Below are 14,347 nucleotides of genomic sequence, written 5' to 3'. Positions count from 1 at the left end.
GCCTCGAGCCTTATGGAGGGTAACTAGACCCACCCTTTCAGAGAATTAAATTCATTGCCGTGGGTTGTCTAGCGCGGCTAGGCTACTTTTTTGTCTGAGTTTTGTCGTTTTGTTTCTTGTTTGTCCATTTTTTGTCCCTTTGTAACTTTTATTGTTTAAATTTTTGTCTCTTTTTGTTTTTTCGTGTCATTTGTGTCATTTTTTGTCATTTTGTTTCTCATTTCTGTCATTTTGATTCGTGTTTTTGTAATTTTCGTGTTTTTGTCGTTTTTGGCTTTTTTGTTGTTTGTCTCATGTTTTTGTTGTTTTATTTCTCTTTTTGTCATTTTGTGTTTCCTTTTTGTCTCACTTGTGTTTTTGTCAGATTTTTGCCATTTTGTTTCGTGTCTTTGTCATATTTTGTCTCATTTTTGACATACTTTGTCTTGTTTTGGTTGTTTTTTGTCTCATTTTGTCATTTTGTGTTTTGTTTTGTTCGTTGTTTTGTGCATCGTTTTTGTTGTTTTGTGTTTTGTCTCGTTCATGTTGTCTATTTTTCCATCATTCTCTTTGTCACTTTTGTGATTTTTTTGTTTCGTTTGTCCATCGTTTTGTTGCTTTGTAATTTTTTCTCTAATTTTTTGTTTTGTTTAATGTCGTTTGTCTCATTTCTGTCGTTTTGTGTCTCATTTTTGTAATATTTTGTTACTTGTTTTTGCTTTTTGTGTCTCTTTTGTCTAACTTTTGTCATTTTGGTCATAAAGTAAAATACTATATAATTCAGTTCCAGATAGAGGTGACTAAATGTTGTGTTCCTTTGTCTGTGACCTGGAAGTTGTAACGTGGAAACGATAAACTTAAATTTATTTTTCTTCAGAAATTTCAGGTTGTTCATGATGTTTAGTCAAAAGATAATTCCTTAATTGTGAACATTTCTGCACTAAAACAAAGGAACCATTAGGAGTTGTGGTTATTTACAGGTTGCTATGCTGTGGTCCGGTCCACTGGAGATCAGACTAGACTGGATGTGGAACCTGGACTAAGATGAGTCTGACTCTCCTGCTTTAGAGAAACTCTTGACGGTTGACAGGAAATGCAGAAAGTCTGCAGATGAACTCTGAGATCCTCTGACCTTCTGCTGCTGCTCCTTCTTGGGGTGTTTGCTGAGGGTCTTCGGAGGAGCGACGCCCATCTTCGCCGACTTGAAGGACTCCAGGCGGCTCCTCATCGTCCTCTGGAAGACCTCCTGGACTTCACCCTCGTCTTTGTTGACGTCGAAGTGGCTGCGACTGTATCTGTGTCGGTGCTGCAAACCAGGAAACAGGTTATTAGTGATGAGTTTAGGGGAGTAATGTTAATGCTGCTGAGTGGAGGTATGACCGGTACCTGTTTCCTGCCTCTGTACAGGTGCTGTTGCAGCAGGTGGTGAGTATTAATGTCCTCAGATTCCCTCACAGCCTTCATGTTCTGTTCGTGCATCTCCAGACTCACTGAAGGAACTGGATCTCTGCTGCAGGAAAAACCATCATATAATAATTAGGATTAAGATCCTGGACGCCCGTCAGTTTCCATATTGATTTTAAAAATCTGTTTATGAAGCTCCTCAGATTTTCCCACTGTAGTGTTTGAGTCTAATGAGTGGATGTCTGAATTCGTACCTAATTGGTCTGTGTGTCCTGAGCTGATAACAAACGCTGTAAAGACTGGAAAAGCTGCACCGGGACACTAGAAGCGACCCATGAAATTTAAAATCCAGTAACAATTTACTGATTGCATGTCCAAGGGAACTTGTTGACCAACCCCAATGAGACAGCGGCCCACTGGGACAGTGCCCGGTACGCTAGATGGCCAGTCCACCCCTGGATATAGGAGTCATTGCACCTAAGACTGCCATGATGTACGTGATCTTTACAAGTGGAAATACATAACTGCTGTTTGTGACAAAGATTTATGTGTTTAATGACTTAATCATGGAGAATTGTGAGTTATATGAGAGACTGAAAACTCAAGACTGTCATGTTGTACATACACAACTTCTGGCTTGTTTGTATTTCTTTAAGCCTTCAAAATAGTTGTGGGCTGAAAACAGGCAGCACCGACTGTGTTCGCTCAGAACAGTGACAGTGGAACTAATTTGGTGGAACATCTGCATTCAGGAAGGCAAGAACTGATACTACCATTGATCACTGGAAATCAGGTAAAATTGTCGCTCACCGGTCAGAAGACATTTCACTGTGATCATCAGACATGTCGGCCATGATGTCGGGCATCACCTCGTAGTAGTCGTCATCTATGTTCTTCTTCTTGAAGTCGATGAAAGCGTTTTTATTGCGGACAAACTCCAGAGAGCCTTGGTGTTCACCCTGCAGCCACAGCACCAAATAATCTCATATCTGTTCACCTTAAAGGGCAAAATCAACCTAAAAACACTGCAACAAACGGCATCTTCACCTCGGCCACGTAGCTCATGGCATCCTTCAGGTTTAGCTGGTGGAAGACCTTGAAGAGGCGATCGCGGTTCTTCCTCGCTGACGGCTTCATCAAAACCCTCGACATCCACTTCTCCTCGAAATAATTCCACCTTCACAGCAGTAAAACACATCACTGCAGCTTCATCCACACAATAGAGAAACTTTAGATCAAATCTCGACATACTTGTCCCTCATGTAGTTGTGTCCGATCTGTCCTGAAATGTCTTCTATGGCCACCAGCATGTGATCGAACACCTGGCAATGCCAATGAAACAAACTCTCAGTAAACAGGAAGTTTTAGGCTCTTAAAGTCCACAGAGTCGAATGTTTTACCTTGTTCTGCACTTTTTCTATGAGTGTGAGCTCTGACACAGCAGCTCTCCTCACTTTGAGCCACGTGACCAGAGGTTTCATGGTGATTCCCTGAAATATGAACAGAACGAACCAATAAACACCACCAAAGTTAGAAGACATCTTATTTTACTTTATAAAAAATCAACAAAACTACATTGTTTGTCATAAACGGATGAACGTACCATCCCATCAGGAGAATTAACCAATTTTTTTTTAAATGAGGATATTTCATCAAAATTACTTCATCTAACTTAAAAATTGTGAAAAATAATACATTTGTAGTCACGAGATCTTTAGAAAAATTGAAAATTCTGGACTCCTAAGTGCAACTGTGCTAATTTATCTATTACAACTCAGCAGTATCTGGGCGTATTTTGCTCCAACCAATCACATGCATCCCTAATTTTCTAGAACATTTCCATGAGACAAGTTGAATCTCTATACCTACCATGAAGCATGGAGGTGGCAGTATCATTATTCTATCAACATCATTTTGGTTCTTTTATAGATTTATTAAAGGTCTTCTGGAAATATGACAACATGTTCTGGATCATAAACATACCAACAGAAATGTTAACAGAAAGACCAAAGGACTTTAGCATTGTGTGATATCTTCTTACCTGGATGATGACGGTGAAGTAGACAACGATGAGCGTCGTGCAGACCATCAGGTTCTTCTCCTTGATCTTGTTCTCGTCCAGCATCATGGCCAGGCCGTAGGCGACCGCCCCTCGCAGGCCACCGTAGCTCATGATCACCTGATCGATGACCTCCAGAGGAACCAGCCGGAACTTGTTCAGGATCCATGTGAGGAAAAACACACCTGTAGAGCAAAGAGCACCAGTCAGACGTGTTTAAAGCCTCGACCGACAGCGGAGGACCGAACCTCACCGATGAATCTGTAGACGATGACGAAGAGCAGCGTGAGGAGGATGAAGCCGGTGTTCCAGACCCACAGCGTCTTGTCGATGGCTGAGATGCCGAGGAAGACGAAGATGATGGTCTCCGAGCCGTTGGCGAAAACCTTCATGGCGTATCGGACCGTGTTCACCGAGTTCTCGTCCATGTTGGAGTTGATGTACTTCTGGCAGCACATTCCACAGAACACGATGCTGCCAAACACAAATAAACACTTCTTCATGTGGAAAACAAACTCAGAAATACTCAAACATGTCATCCATGTAGAACACAAACACAGAAATAAACACTTCTTTATATATAAAACAAACGGAAATACAAAAATATGTCATCCACGGAAAACACAAACACAGAAATAAACCGGTTTTGTAATTTTTGTGCTTCTTTGTGTTATATTGACAGAAATAATAGAACTTTTCTATTAGGGAGAAAATAAACAGAAAAATTAACTTATTTTTTCAGAAATTTTGTATTTTCTGGCTTCTTTCTACATAAAACCAAAGTAATAAAACATCTCTTCCTTGGAGATCATAACTACAGAAATAGTTTTTGTAGGACTTTTGTGATTTTAACTCAAGACTCAACAAAACTTTTGTTTTTCGGGGAAAATAAACAGAAATAAATAGATTTTTGACTTTTGTTATTTTTTTCATATATTAAGTGGACACAGAAACATTACAAACATATTTTAAAGAGAAGATAAACACAGAAATAAACTTATTTTAGGACTTTCGTGCCTCTTTCTTCATAAAATGGACACAGAAATAACAAAACTTTTCTTTTAAGAAGAACAGAAACCATAAATGAACTTTTCTTCAAGACTATTGTGCTTCTTTTTCATAAACCAGAGTCACTCACGACAGGATGGCAGACAGCGACAGCATCTCGGCCGTCAGGTAGGCCAGGTATCCGAGTACGAACACGAAGCCCGGCTCGATGATCTGGATGTTCTTGGTGCATCTGGTTAGAAGAGAAATCAGGAGGCCGAAGACGAAGCCGACGAGGGAGCCGCCGAACGCCACCACGAAGAAGGAAACTGCAGACAGAAAACACTTTTAGAGGCAAATGAAGAACTATAAAAACGACCGTCTTCCTTCCTGCAGGAAGAGTTTTAGCATTTTAGAGTTTCTGTACTTCTGTAGTAATTCTAATGAAACATATCTGCAGTTAATTATAACTAGTAGTACCATTATTTTCCTATAGAAATGTGTGATGTTGTATTTCCACATCCAGGTGATTTTGTCAGGAATTCTATATATTTTGTTTTATTTTATGTTCTGTGGATGTTTCCTATATGTACTGATTAAATAAAATAAATAAAAGTCGGACGTACTTATCCCCTTAATAATCTCCACCGCGTTGATTTTAGCTCCTCCCAGAGACACGAATGCATCAAATACGTTGAAAAGCACCTAAGAGAGGAAGAAGAAGAAAATGAAAGTTTGATCTACTGGTGGAATAGTGAGATTAAACAGACAAATAAACAACGAATATAGCAAATAAATGTCAATTAAACTGTAATGAGACTCGACTTTCTTCTTGTTTTTCAGTTTTGATCCTTAATTCTAACTCTGATGCATTCATTTGACTCTTTCCTAAACTGTCTTGTTTTTAACAGAATTTGGACAAAATATACTTAAATAAGTCAAAATATTCTCATTACCTGCATATCATCTATTTAACAGATGTGGTCAGTGTTCAGGTGTATTCTACTATAGTTGTATGATTTCTGGTCAGAGCATCATCATGTTCATGGAGAGTGCGTCCCCTACAGCTATGAAATTTGGTCGGAATATGTAACTCATCACGACGCACAAAAATGTAATTGACAACCATACCTAAAACACAACAGGAAGTCAGCCATTTTGAATTATCTGTCATATTTTGGACAATTTTGGACAATTGTTTGTACATTTTCAAAAGCTACAAATTCAAACAGGCTATCTCTGACAGAGCTGAAATTTGGCGAGGATGTACAACAGGCATGAGGCTGAAATACTCTCTCAGTGGCAGCACCACCTGGTGGACATGCTTCAATTCACTGACCAGCAATGACATGAGGGCCTGACCAATGCTGCTTGCAGCTTTAATTAGGGTCTGAGCATGGAATGGTGCGGAGACAATCTTGAAACCCATGGGTGTCTTTCTTTATTTCTTCTGTCACATCTAAAACCACAGTTTTGAAGGTCCTAAAAATATTTGAAAGTGCATGTAAAGTTGCGCACACCTCAAGACTGGCAGCAAATGTTGTTTTTAGAGGAACTGCATAGGTGTGAGCCAAAAAAAAGCTCAATACCACCACCTGGAAAGTATCAAACAGGAACTATGACCAGTATGTGTCACCAACAGCTGTGAAATTTGGTAGGCATATGTAACTCGTAAAGACACATGAAAATGTAATTGACACCCATCCCTAAAACCCAGCAGGAAGTTGGCAATTGTGAATTATGTGACATGTTTTGGGCGATTTTGGTCCAATTTTTGCACAAATTCAAACAAGTAAACCCCAGCAGAGCTCAAATTTCACCAGGATGTACACCAGGTATGGGTGATCAAAGCTGTCAAAATGCTCCACAAAAGTTTGAGGGTGTGGTTGGCGGAATTTGGACATGAAACAGGAAGTTATGTGTAACTGGCCTGTACATGCTCCAATCTGCCTCAAAATGCGTATGTAGGATCACAGTCTGTTTCTGATGGCATACAAATGCTGGAGTACACTCTCAGTCGCAGCACCACCTGGTGGACATGCTTGGATTCGCTGACCAGCAAGGATGCAAAGGGTCCGACCAACACTGCTTAAGGCTTTAATTTTATATTTAGGTGCATATTTTTATCCAACAAAGTACGAATGAGCCTCCTTATCACTTCTAAAGGTGAAAAAACCTCCTTTAAGTCGTCTTACACATGAATTGAGTGGAATTTTCTGATTCATAAAAGCTGCATTTATTTCAGATCTAACCCCTCAAAGAGTAATTTAATTGAAAGGAGAAAGTGTTTGCTTTCTTTACACTCCCTGCCTGCACAGTTGACTTTTCCTGAGACGAATGTTTGGACAAACCCTCGACCTGTTCTGCTTCCTTTGTAAGGCCGAGGACATTTCTAATCCTTCATACGAACCACTGTAACGCCGTCGTTCAGCAGTGACTCCCCGAACACCATGATGAACAGGACCTCGTTCACGTGCACCTGCTCGAACACGGCGATGACGGCGACGGGATCCACAGCGGCGATCAGGCTGCCGAACAGCAGGTACTGCAGCAGGCCGATGTCCAAGTCACCTGAAAAGACCAGAAAACGGATTTAATGAGGCTGTTTGAAGGCAAAGTGAAGCAGAAATATGACACGTCTCAACAAATGCTGCTTCAGTTTCAATTTCATTTGGTTTTTCAATTCAGTAATATTAAAATTACATAGACGTAATATTAATAGATGTGTATCTTTCAGTAATATTAATATTCATCGATGTAATATTGATAGATGTATGAATCACCCATGGCTCCCCCCATGTGACATCCCCACAGCGACAGCCCCAGACTGGCGGCGTTCCAACAGGTTCCTATGACGGCGTAGACCAGGATGGCCCCCATGTTGCTGAAGAACAGCTTGTTGGGCATGGAGTAGCCAGCGTCCAGGATGACCTGAGGCAACAGGTAGAAGAAGAAGACCGTCGGGGTGAGGGTGAAGGTCTGGGCCTTATCGGCCCCCCAGATGATCCCCCCAGGATGAAGCCGAAGCAGATGAGCAGGGCGCTCTCTGGGATGATGTTGGTGACATGGTGGTTGGCCTCGATGACTGAGAGAAGAAAGAAAACAACAAGATGAATTCTCTTGGTAGAAATCTGGAACATTAGTTAGTGATTTCTGGTTTTCTGGAGAGAAAAACTCAACTTTTGAAAATATACACCACTGTTCAAAAGTTTGGAGTCACTTAGAAATGTCCTTACTATTTTTAAAAAAAATGCTCCATTTCTGACAATGCCTTATGGAGGAATGAGCAGCCTTGGAGGAGTACTGCGCTCTCTGAGCACTTTTCTAGTTAGATTTTATGTTCTGTTTGTTTTTGGTCTAGAAATCCATCTGTGAAGTATATACTATCAAACCCTCAGAATATGGACAAAAAGTAGAAAGTCTAGAGCTGAAGTGGAGATTGGACTATAAAAGTGAGAAGAAATATAATCTGGAGAAAACAACGTTCACAGATGTGTAATAATAGTGAATGAACAGGTGCAGAGGAATAACATGAAGTATAATAAATTCCTAAATGTGTGTCTTGGATCTTTTCATCTGAAGGAAATCATCTGATGGAACATTTAACAAAGCTGAAATAAAATTATCATTCAGATGTTAGCATCTGGTGTGTTGTGGTGTTCGCCCGGAGCCAAGGATGAAGATCTTCTCCGTTGTCTTAACTTGCAGTTGAAAGTCATCATGATGAATCTGGTTCTTGTCCTGAAGTTCTGGTTGCATGGTTCTGGGTGACCAGTCACCCTAGCTTGTTGTTCTTTCTCCTTTCTGTTTCTGCTTTTCTTCCAGGTCCTCACATCACTTGGCTTCAAAGGTCTCCATTCCTTGTCTCCTTGTCTGATTCTGACTCATCAGAGCTGGTCCGTCTCTTTCAATGTCCTCCCAGTTGTTTGTCAATGTTTCTTCAGGTTGGCTTTGCGGACATCTTTGTAGCATTTCTTCTGTCCACCTCTGCTCGGTGCACCTTCTTTGAGTTGGGAGTAGAAATCTTGTTTTGGTAGTCGGTCGTCGCTCATCCTGACAACGTTGTCGTTACATTTCAGTTAGTTCTAGTGCTGGTTGGCTTCTTGCAGGACGTAGACGTTGATCTTAAAGATGCTTCAGGGACAGTGTTGGTAGAACTTCTCAAATGTCTTGAGATGGTAACGGTCTGGAGTCCATGTCTCTGATGTGTGCAGGAGCGTTGGAACTATTATTGCTTTTTAGACAACCGTCTTAGAGTCGGTTCTGGTGTCTTGATCCAGGAAGACTCTGACTTGCAGATGACTGAAGGCGCTGCCAGCACATTTCAGAGTTTCGAAATTGAGAGACGACTTTGTAGGTAGCAGAAGTGGTTCATGTTTTCCAGAGTTGCTCCACTGAGTTGAATCGCTGATGGATTGTGTTCTCCTTCGTTTGATGGTGGCTGGTAGACAACTTGGGTTGGGTTGGGATGCCTGGTGCTCTTTGGTGAAGTGAAGGATGGTTGGGTGAAGATGGTACAGAGTGTGGGCGTCATGTCATGTGTCTTGTGTGAGGATTTATATAAAAACAGTTTGTATTCAGGTCAGAGCTGGAAAACGTCTTAAACCTGACTGTCCTGTAACTAAAGCATGAATGTAAAACTCCAGCCAGGTTGATCAACAGTCAGAAAGCGTCACTGTTTCTTATAATTAACCAGCTGGAAGGAAACCTGTGAGCAGACCTGAACACAGAAGCCTGCTGGAGGTGATCCGTTAGCGGGTCGATGGAGCATCACTAAAACATATTTAATCATAAAACCTGTCGAGCTGTGGAGACTTCTGTTTCAGTCTGACAGGATTCTGTTTGTCTGCCTATATGTATATAGAAATAATTCTGCTCAGATACGATCTCTTGACCTCACATAAACAGATTCACAAGCTAAGAATCTGAATGGAAGGTCAATGTTAACAATTAATATTACACATTCCTCCCCTCTTTACATTTTAACACAGATTTTGTTGCTTTAACTGTTAAATATTCAAACCTTTAAGGTCAAATGTAATTCTAAGAAGTGTACATTTCTTGTTCATCAGAGTAAAAACAGAACAGACTCATAATTTCTGGTTGTTAAATGCCCTAAAAGCTTCATTTACTACTAGAGATGCAGTTCTAGATGAACACAGTAACACCTGCTGAAGTGAGAAAAGTTTGAAAGTGTTTATTTCATTTTCAATAATTGGATTCTCACTGGTTTGAAGTTGGAAAACATCATGCCCCTTTCTCTCACATTTTGGTCATTTTGTGTAACATTGTGATTGCTTTGCATCTTTTTGTGTTAGTTTTGCATCACTTAAACTGCTGTTCACACCAGGATACATCCCATAATACTGATGATCACAGTTGTTTACATAGAAAATGAACAGAAACAAGATTTATTCTTTAGATTGTGACACCTGGATGGAGGAAATAGTTTCGTTTTGCTTCATTTTGTGGTATTTTTGAATCACTTTTGGTTATTTTCTTTCATATGTTTTGTTGTTTTCCATCATTTTGTGGTGATTTTGTGTCACATTTAGTCATTTTCTCTCACGTTTTGGTCATTTTGTGAAACATTTTGATTGTTTTGCATCCTTTTATGTTCATTTTGCATCACTTTTGGGCATTTTGCATCCAAATTTGGTCATCTTAAATCACATCTTGATTGCTTTTTGTCACATTTTGGTCATTTTATGTCACATTTTATGTTTATTCTGCATCACTTAAACTGCTGTTCAAACTATGATACATCCCATAATACTGATGATGAAAGCTGATTTCAGAGGAAATTAACAAAACACAGAGTTAGTCTTAATACCGTGGCGTCTGCATGGATGTAAACTGATCTGGTGTCAGTTTCTAGCAGAACTCAGATGTGTTTCTCCTCCTAAATGTCATGGTTCTATCTGCTGGACTGATGAAGTTTTGAGGCTCAGAAATGATGGAAAAAGTCCATTAAAAAGTGGTAAATCTGGACCCAACTCTATGGACTTCAAGGACCTGGAACTATTCCCAGTAAGAAGGTAGAACTCTGATCATGAACAAAGTTACTGGAGATGAAGAACCAGATGTTCTGAGGAGGTCAGGAAGGAATTTTAGTTCTATTTAGTTTATTTTTTGTGCTGAATTTGACTTTTGTTGCCATTTCACCTGTTTTGTGGTAATTTTGGTACTTTTTGGGGATGGTTTTGTGTCTGTGGTGATTTTGGGTGTTTTTCCTGGCATATTTGAACCTCTCAAGGTAATTTTGTCTCTTCTGGGGGTAATTTTGTGTCTTTTTGTGGTTACGTTGGCTGTTTTTGTGGTTACTTTTCTGCCAAATTTGACTTTTTGTCAAAATTTCACTTGTTGTGTGGTAGTTTTGGTCCTTTTTGTGGTAAATTTAGTCATTTTTGTGGTGATTTTCCATGTTTTTGCTGGCATATTTGAATATTTGAGGGTAATTTGGGCTGTTTTGGGGGTAATTTTGCATGTTTGTTGTGCCGAATTAGAATTTTTGTCACGATTTCACCTGTTTTGTGGTCATTTTGATACCTTTTGTGGTGATTTTAGCTATTTTTGCTGACATGTTTGACACTTTCAGAGTAGCTTTGGCTCTTTTTGGGGCGATTTTGTGTATTTTTGTGGTAATTGTGGCCATTATTGTGGTGATTTTACAGCTTTTTTTAGTTACTTTAGTTTTTCTGAACTCAGATGTGATTCGATGATTCTGAGGGAGTTTTGGTTGAATTTTTATGGAATAACCTCAGAGATGCTCTACTAACATTGCACTAACCCCTTTGCTAGAACAGCATCAAAGAACTAAGTTGTACTAAAACAAGACTTCCATCAGGTTGCCTCTAGGCGCCAGTATTTGTTTTGTTTAGTTAGAAGCAGCTTAGCATTAACTTCTGTCATTTTTCTACCACATTTATGCGTTACATACCCAGCTTAGCCAGAAAAGACACCAGGACAAACAGTGCAACCAGATACGGGGTCTCCACATGGTGCCACTTGAAGGTTACGATGGGGATCCCTGATAGGCCGGATCCATGTTCGTGTTCGCTGTGGTTCGACTCATGTCCCGCTTCACAATTCACCGACAAGACGAAACCGATCAGCAGCACCCAACCCAACAGGTGCACAAATCCACAGCCACGCATTTTATACGGAATAAATAAAAGAAACAGAATAAAGCAGGAAGTCCTTGGTTGAGGAGGTGAAAGTGTCTTCTTATCCCTCCCGATTCTTACTCTATTATCTCCTCACTCTATTTCCTCCATCTTCGTCTTTATCCTCCCTCAGGTTGTGGTCAGCAGCAGTGCAAACTCTGGACTCAGCCTTTTATCTGTCCTCTATGACGGAGGTTGAGTAAGTTCAGGAATTAAAGGAGGAGTTCACAAAACTAAACAAATATTCCTGGTTATTCAGTCACGTTTGAGACCTGTCGGCTTCTCGGTGACAAATATTCTCATGAGTTTGCGTTTAGGAACATTTCCACTGGCTTCAGTAATGATTGACGCTGACGTTACTCAACCTGTGGTTAAAGACTCGCCTCGATGTCCTCCAGTTCTCCTAAATAAACAATTATATCATGAAGCAATGACTCAGTTAATAAGTTCTCCTCAGTCTGCAGGAATTATGGATTTCATCCTGACTGGAATGTCCAAAGATAGAAATTAAAACCTACTCCCCTGGTAGTTCCTGTTTCTGTAACCGAATATTTTTCACTTCAATCATGAATTTCGGTTCTTTCATAGATTTATTTAAGGTCTTCTGGAAATACAACAAAATCTTTTTGATCATAAATGCTTTGGTTAAATTTGTCCATTTCCACCCCAGTCCAGTTCTTCTGGTTTCATCCTCTGGACTCTATACCTACCGTCAAGCATGGAGGTGGCAGTATCATTATGCCATCAATTCTACTGAAACAAGTCTGAGTCAGAAAGACAACAAACTGAGTTGAACTGCACCTGAATTGGTGCAGTTCAACTCAATTTGTGGTCAATTTGTGGTCCTAAATTTGTTATGTTTCCAGACCTGACTGGTTCCTTCATCAGTCCACAGGTTCTTGATGGGTCTAAGTCAGGACTTTGGGGAGACCAGTCTAGAACCTTCATTCCAGCCTGATGGAACCATTTCTTTACCACATCTGATGTGTGTTTGGGCTCATTGTCTGGTTGAAACATCCAACTGTGTCCTAGATCAACCTTCTGCTGATGGTTTTAGGTTTTCCTGAAGAACATGGAGGTGATCCTCCTTCTTCATTGTTCCATTTACTTTGTGTAAAGCTCCAGTTCCACAGAGCATGATACTGCCACCTCCATCCTTGATGGTAGGTTTGGAGTTCTTGGGGTTGAAAAGAAGTCTGAGACCTGACCAATACAGTCTTGTTGTCTTTTGTTCCTGATTTTGTCATAAGAATGCATCAACACTGTTTGTGTAATAACTCTCACTGCCAGAAGGGGGAGACAAACGTTCAACACTACAGCATGTCGTCTGCTCACACAAATTAAACGAAACTTGATGCTTCAGTTTGACAGATTGTTTTTTTTGTGACAAAGATTCATGTGTTTTGGTGATTTAATCTAATTCTGAGTTCTAGGAGTCATTACAAACTGAAGACTGACCTGACAGACATAGTCTTTACAAGTGGAGGTCAACTTTTTAACCTTTACCTTTCATTTTATAATTGTAACATTTCCTCTGGACAGTAAGTTTCTTTTATATCTGGAGGGTCTGAGACTTTTCTTACCTCTAGTAGCTGTTTTCTACTTTTTCTTGGCTGCTTCCCTTGTTAATCCTGGTAAATGATATAAAACATTTCCAGTGTGTCCTCATATGAACTCTTTAGGACCTTCACTTCTATTAAAGAAATCGACCTTTAGATGACCACTGCAGCGTAAAGGGCTCGCCCATGTGTCTCTTTGTTGGTGCTCTGAGACTTGTTTGAAGTTCCTTTTTGTTGTTTGATTTCTTTCTTTTCTTTTGAGAAGCATCAGTGGTTTTTCTGCTCCTCCTTTGTTTGTGCAACCTTCGTCATTTCCTTTAATGAAACGACTCTGAGACGGAAATCTGTCCGGCTGCTTTGTTGAACGGACTCTCGGCATCTTTGTGTGTTGATGTGATCCAGGGAAGCTGCTGCATGTTTTCTTTGTCCTGTTTAAGCAGGACAACGGACAATAGGACTGGTTTGATGATTGGAGAGTTCAGAGAGGTGTGAGCCTCAACTTATGTAAGAAAATAAAACATCAGTATGGAGGTAATCTACACTACTGTTCAATAGTTTGAGGCTCCCCAGGCAATTCCATGTTTTCCACTTTTATCCATGTGCTAACATAACTGCATAAGGGTTTTCTAATCATCAATGAGCCTTTCAGCACCATTAGCTAACACAATGTAGCATTAGAACACAGGAGTGATGGTTGCTGGAAATGTTCCTCTGTACCCCTATGGAGATATTCCATTAAAAATCAGCTGTTTACAGCTAGAATAGTCATTTAACACGTTAACTATGTCTACACTGGATTTATCATTCATTTAATGTCATCTTCAGTGAAAAAAATGCTTTTCTTTTAAAAATAAGGACATTTTGAAATGACCCCAAACTTCTCAAATGTACATAAATTAAAGTTGTTCTATATTAATTAAAGTTGCTCTTTATTAGTTAAAGTTGCTCTATACTAATTAAAGTTGCTCTAAAATGAATAAAGTTGTTCTATACTAATTAAAGTTGTTCTATACTAATTAAAGTTGCTCTATACTAATTAAAGTTGCTCTAAAATGAATAAAGTTGCTCTATACTAATTAAAGTTGCTCTAAAATGAATAAAGTTGCTCTATACTAATTAAAGTTGCTCTATACTAATTAAAGTTGCTCTATACTAATTAAAGTTGCTCTGTATTAGCATGTTAAGTAACTTAT

The 14,347-nt window shown here is 39.7% G+C and overlaps 1 protein-coding gene across 1 annotated transcript in view; it reads right to left on the bottom strand.

Annotated features, from left to right (window-relative positions):
* Positions 1-14,347, bottom strand: part of slc9a3.2 (solute carrier family 9 member A3, tandem duplicate 2) — a 28,235-nt gene that overhangs the window by 3,348 nt on the left and 10,540 nt on the right. Inside the window, 13 exon segments of the mRNA XM_051955491.1 lie at positions 1,112-1,285; positions 1,366-1,489; positions 2,194-2,342; positions 2,431-2,560; positions 2,635-2,705; positions 2,784-2,873; positions 3,425-3,627; positions 3,696-3,916; positions 4,581-4,758; positions 5,056-5,134; positions 6,840-7,000; positions 7,213-7,434; positions 7,437-7,514. Coding sequence (XP_051811451.1) covers positions 1,112-1,285; positions 1,366-1,489; positions 2,194-2,342; positions 2,431-2,560; positions 2,635-2,705; positions 2,784-2,873; positions 3,425-3,627; positions 3,696-3,916; positions 4,581-4,758; positions 5,056-5,134; positions 6,840-7,000; positions 7,213-7,434; positions 7,437-7,514 — 1,880 coding nt within the window.

Source organism: Acanthochromis polyacanthus, chromosome 11, assembly GCF_021347895.1.
Source record: "Acanthochromis polyacanthus isolate Apoly-LR-REF ecotype Palm Island chromosome 11, KAUST_Apoly_ChrSc, whole genome shotgun sequence".
NCBI classification, from domain to species: domain Eukaryota; kingdom Metazoa; phylum Chordata; class Actinopteri; family Pomacentridae; genus Acanthochromis; species Acanthochromis polyacanthus.
The sequence above is the reverse complement of the archived record's forward strand: the minus strand, read 5'-3'. Positions and strand labels throughout refer to the sequence as shown.